Genomic DNA, 4,885 nt, shown 5'->3' with positions numbered 1-4,885 from the left:
GTGCCCATGTCGCCGCTGATGGTGACGTTGGTCAGGTCGAGCTTCTCGCCGGGACGGGCGGTCGTGCGCACGAACGAGCGCGGCTTCCCCGAGCCGGCGTCCACCTCGGCGTAGTCGCCCACGCGCTGGCACACGCCCTCCAGCACCTCCAGCAGGTGGGCCTCCGAGCGGGCAAAAGGCACCTGGCGGTGGAAGGGGGGTGGGGCCGAGGGGGGGACAGCGGCCACGGCACGGCGACGTGACGACTGGTTGTGTGGCGACGGTTGGTTGGGGGGGAAGGGGGAGGCGTACGTCATCGAAACGGAACTAGAAGGAAAACTGATGACGTACGCATACGTACGTCATCGGAATGGGAAAGGGTTAATGTACAGGGGAAGTTGATTCCAGTAGTGGGGTGCAGCAAGAAAGGAGGGAGATCGAAAAGGGGATTGGGTATAGAGAGCGACAAAGCGAGAATATTAAGAAGGAAAAGACTGAGAGGGGGCTTTGGTCACGGAGCGGAGGTGGGCACGAGATGATTGACGTGGGTTCACCTCGGTGGTGTCCTGGGTTCCGTCGGGGTTGATGCGGAAGGAGCCCACCTGGATGGTTTTCTTGGGGTCCACCTGGCCTACCTCCCACGTCACCTCGTCCACCAGCGCTCGGCAAGCTGAGCACCCCCACAAACAACGACGACGATGATGACGACAACGAAGACCATCATCATTACTTCAATCCAAGCTGAGATACCTATATCGTGTCATGTCTGGAGTGGCACCCAGTGCTGCACCTGATAGTGAAGCAGCAGTCAGGGTGACTAATGATGATGCAGTGCTCACTCATCCACCCACCGGATAGAATTCAGAGTAAAACAGCAGCCGGGACCATTGATGATGCAGCACTTACTGATTCACTCCAATCACTCGCTCGCTCACTCACTCACCCACTGGATATAATTCATAGTGAAGCAGCAGACGGGGCGATTGGTAACCCCAATTATATACTCACCTCCTTGTCACTCTTCTATCGCTACTACCATAGCTGCTGTTCCCGTGAACTCCACTCACCGATTCCTATCCGCCAATCGTGAAAACTTGGTCAACCAGACACCGACTCATCTTCTTGGTTCTTTCGGTAAAGGTCACGTTGAAGGGAAATAATAAAATAATAAAAGTAAAACATAATAAAATAATTCTCACGACGTTTCGGCCACAACGCAGCAGCCGTCCTCAGGTGACTTTACGGAAAGAAACCAAGAAGATGAATCCCTGCAGTCACGAAAGCTTTAAATCGAAACAGACACCGACTGTTTCGTCTCACCTACCACACAGTGTTCAGCTACCACCACCACACCACACTGCAGGTGATAAATATAATAACTCACTCACCACTCACTCACCGCACTACAGATCACAACACTTCCATTTCTGATTATTTCCCACGTTATGCAAACCAGGGGTCATCTCCGATTATCTGTGCCGTCACCTCTTGCTGTACTCCGCACCACTGATTAGCCCGGTTGGCTACGTACGGGACAAAAGAAGTTCAGCGTACATACATATACAGCACAACGCATGCCTCACTGCCACTGTCTTAGGTAGTACCGATATTCCTTCAAAATAATACCCGCCATGGTACTCATTTTAGGCTCAGTCGACCTAGCGGGGAGTAGAGGGAGTCCAGGTCAGGTTTCAGACACCAGATACAACTGACATTGGCCACGGTGGGGGAATTAGGGTTGCCACATTTTATTCTCACGGCAGCCAAACCCAGACATCTTCTCAGCCGGCACTCCGTCCAGCATCAGAACCGAGCAGTGTCAACTGCGATGACGCCCAAAGTAACGCAGGTACCAGGTTCTTGGTACAAATCAATTTCTTCCACCCGGACACAGATGCCAATTCCGATCGCATTGGCCATTCTCCGACCCGTAAGCAAATTTTCGGACCGTCAAACCCGGACAGGTGGTAACCGTAGTGGGTGGATAAGTGGGCGAGTGAGTGAATGGGTGAGGGTTGAGCGATTCGGTGGACAGGTGAGTGGGTCAACGAGTCCGCCTAAGTGTATCAAAGCAGAGCCGTAACCTGAAATAAAGTTCAACACAATGCCGATAGCAGATCTCGGCAAAAATCAATTCCTGCCACCCAAACACAGAAGCCGATTACGGGGACTGTCCGGGTTCAAGCCAGACAGGTGGCTACACCAGTGGTTGGGTGGGTGGGTGAGTTACTGCATGACTTGATACATGAATGAGTTACTGCGTTACTTGATACATCAATGAGCGGATAAGCAAGTGAGTGGGTGAATTACTGAATGACTTCATAAATGAATAAGTGAATGAATCGGTAAATAGGTAACTGCGACTTGATAAATGAGTGAATAAATGAGTAGATGAGTTACTGCGTGACTTGATAAATGAACAAGTCAACGACTGAGTGGGCGAGCGAGTGGGTCCCGAGAATCGATCCCAAGTTGTCGACTTGGTGAACCACGACATCACCGAGAGCGCTTGCGCCAGGCTAGGTACACCTTGAGGCCTCACACACACAGACAACACAATACACCGGCCCATGCTCACCTCCACAGTACAGACCGTAGTCCTTCTTGGCAGCCCCCGGCGTGGAAAGCATCAGCAGCGCAGAGGCGCTCAGCAGCAGCAAGGTCGGCAAACTCATGGCGCCTCCTCCTCCTCCTCACTCGAGCTCTGGTGAAGCCGAGAGCAGATCAACAACTCAGCTCAACAGCCCAAGGACCAGGAGTTCAGCGGATCTGCCACAGCCGGGGAGTGTGGGTTTTAGAGAGTACACACTGCTGTAAGATTACACGCCGTGTGAGAGTACACGCTGCTGTGTGTATACTATGAGTAGACTGTGTGTCTGAGTACACGTGCTGTGTGTGTGAGTACACTGTGTGTGTGAGTACACTGTGTGTGAGTAGACTGTGTGTGTGAGTACACTGTGTGTGTGAGTACACTGTGTGTGAGTACACTGTATGAGTACACGTGCTGTGTGTGAGTACACGTGCTGTGTGTGAGTACACGTGCTGTGTGTGAGTACACTGTGTGAGTGAGTACACTGTGTGAGTACACTGAGTACACTGTATGAGTGAGTACACTGTGTGAGTACACTGTGTGAGTACACTGTGTGAGTGAGTACACTGTGTGAGTGAGTACACTGTATGAGTACACGTGCTGTGTGTGAGTACACTGTGTGAGTGAGTACACTGTGTGAGTGAGTACACTGAGTACACTGTGAGTACACTGTGTATGAGAGTACACTGTGTATGAGTACACGTGCTGTGTGTATGAGTACAGTACACTGTGTGTATGAGTACAGTACACGTGCTGTGTATGAGTACAGTACACTGTGTGTATGAGTACGCGTGTTGTACTGTACACGTTGTCAGCAGTTAGGCGGCGTGGAACGCGGCGCACAGGCGACACGTGTCAGCCTCGTCACGTGACTTCAACCAGCTGGGGGGAGGGGCCTCGCGCGCGAGGACCCCCACTCCCCTGAGCTGCCCTCCCGTGCGCCTGATTTCTAAACACTTTTATTCACATCAAGCTACATAAGTATAACCCGTAAAAACAAAGTTTTTCACTCTAAATCCTTTATATGCGTGGCGGCTAGAGTCCTCTCGTCCTCTGGCTTGAGATGGCTGCCACCTATGGGTCAGATGATTGTCTGCCAGTATTAAGCAATTGGTAATTAAATATTTAATTTGTTTTCCCTAAACAGTGTAAAATTTTGGAAAAAAATTTTCACGAACATTAATTGTCTCGCACAACGAGTCTGTGTGCAAAATGTCAGCTCGATTGGATCACGGGAAGTGGGTTAAAAAACGACCGAAAGGTTTGCACGGTCGTAAGCAAGCAAGCACGCAAGCAAGCAAGCGAACTTAATATAAAGGATTTAATAAAAAATAAAACATAATACAATAATTCTCACGACGTTTCGGCCACAACGCAAGCAGCCGTCCTCAGGTGAAGACCAGGTCTGTCTGAGTTTAAGATATGTTTTCTAATTTTACATGTTATCAATAAAAAGGGAAGTACATTTAACCTCAGTTACTGTTTAGCATTACAATTGTTTCTTCTTGATACAACACGGGTGGATATGTTTATACCATGGTTATTAACCAGGTAAAACATTTAAACCCTTATTAACAGGTTGCCTTTAGAGGCTGACTCCTCTGCTTGATGACGACCGCCTGTTGTTGCGTTCGAAACGTCGTTATTTATTAAATCCTTTATATTACGTTCGCTTCCTTGCTTGCGTGCTTGCTTGCTTGCTTACGACCGTGCAAATCTTTCGGTCGCTTTTTAACCCACTTCCCGTGATCTAATCGAGCTGACATTTTGCACACAGACTCGTTGTGCGAGACAATTCATGTTCGTGAAAAAAATTTCCCTAAATTGTACACTATTTAGGGAAAACAAATTAAATATTTAATTACCAATTGCTTAATACTGGCAGACAATCATCTGACCCATAGATTGCAGCCATCTCAAGCCAGAGGACGAGAGAACTCTAGCCGCCACGCATATAAAGGGTTTAGAGTGAAAAACTTTGTTTTTACGGGTTATACTTATTTTTCTACCTATGTGACTTTACCGAAAGAACCACAGAGTATTGATCCCTGCAGTCACGAAAGCTTCAAATCAAGATAGAGAGCAAATCACTACAAATATGTTGTAAACGAACACTTTACAGTATTTGTATTTTACCAGTTAAAGCCCGCAGAGTTATTCTTTTTCAGAAGCGATCTGGCCGCAAAGAGTACTGGAAGAGGAGAGAAGACTTCGTGATTACTGAGATTCTCTTATTGATTTGTCTTTGTGTTTTGAGACCTTGGCACGCGAGCCAGGCAGGAGACGTGGTTGTTGTTGTTGTGTTTGTCTCTCTGC

At 48.6% G+C, this 4,885-nt stretch overlaps 1 protein-coding gene across 1 annotated transcript in view; it reads right to left on the bottom strand.

Annotated features, from left to right (window-relative positions):
• The window catches only part of LOC133358266 (protein canopy homolog 2-like), a 5,714-nt gene extending 2,723 nt beyond the window's left edge, over nucleotides 1-2,991 (bottom strand). Inside the window, exons 1-3 of the mRNA XM_061576504.1 lie at nucleotides 2,558-2,991; nucleotides 534-649; nucleotides 5-182 (exon numbers count right to left, since the gene is read on the bottom strand). Of these exons, the coding sequence (XP_061432488.1) occupies nucleotides 5-182; nucleotides 534-649; nucleotides 2,558-2,654 (391 nt within the window). The 5' untranslated portion in view covers nucleotides 2,655-2,991. The remainder of the gene's footprint in view (nucleotides 1-4; nucleotides 183-533; nucleotides 650-2,557) is intronic.
• Nucleotides 2,992-4,885: the final 1,894 nt, after the last annotated feature.

Source organism: Lethenteron reissneri, chromosome 61, assembly GCF_015708825.2.
Source record: "Lethenteron reissneri isolate LAM-NWPU_2019-01 chromosome 61, ASM1570882v1, whole genome shotgun sequence".
NCBI classification, from domain to species: Eukaryota; Metazoa; Chordata; class Hyperoartia; order Petromyzontiformes; family Petromyzontidae; genus Lethenteron; species Lethenteron reissneri.
The sequence above is the reverse complement of the archived record's forward strand: the minus strand, read 5'-3'. Positions and strand labels throughout refer to the sequence as shown.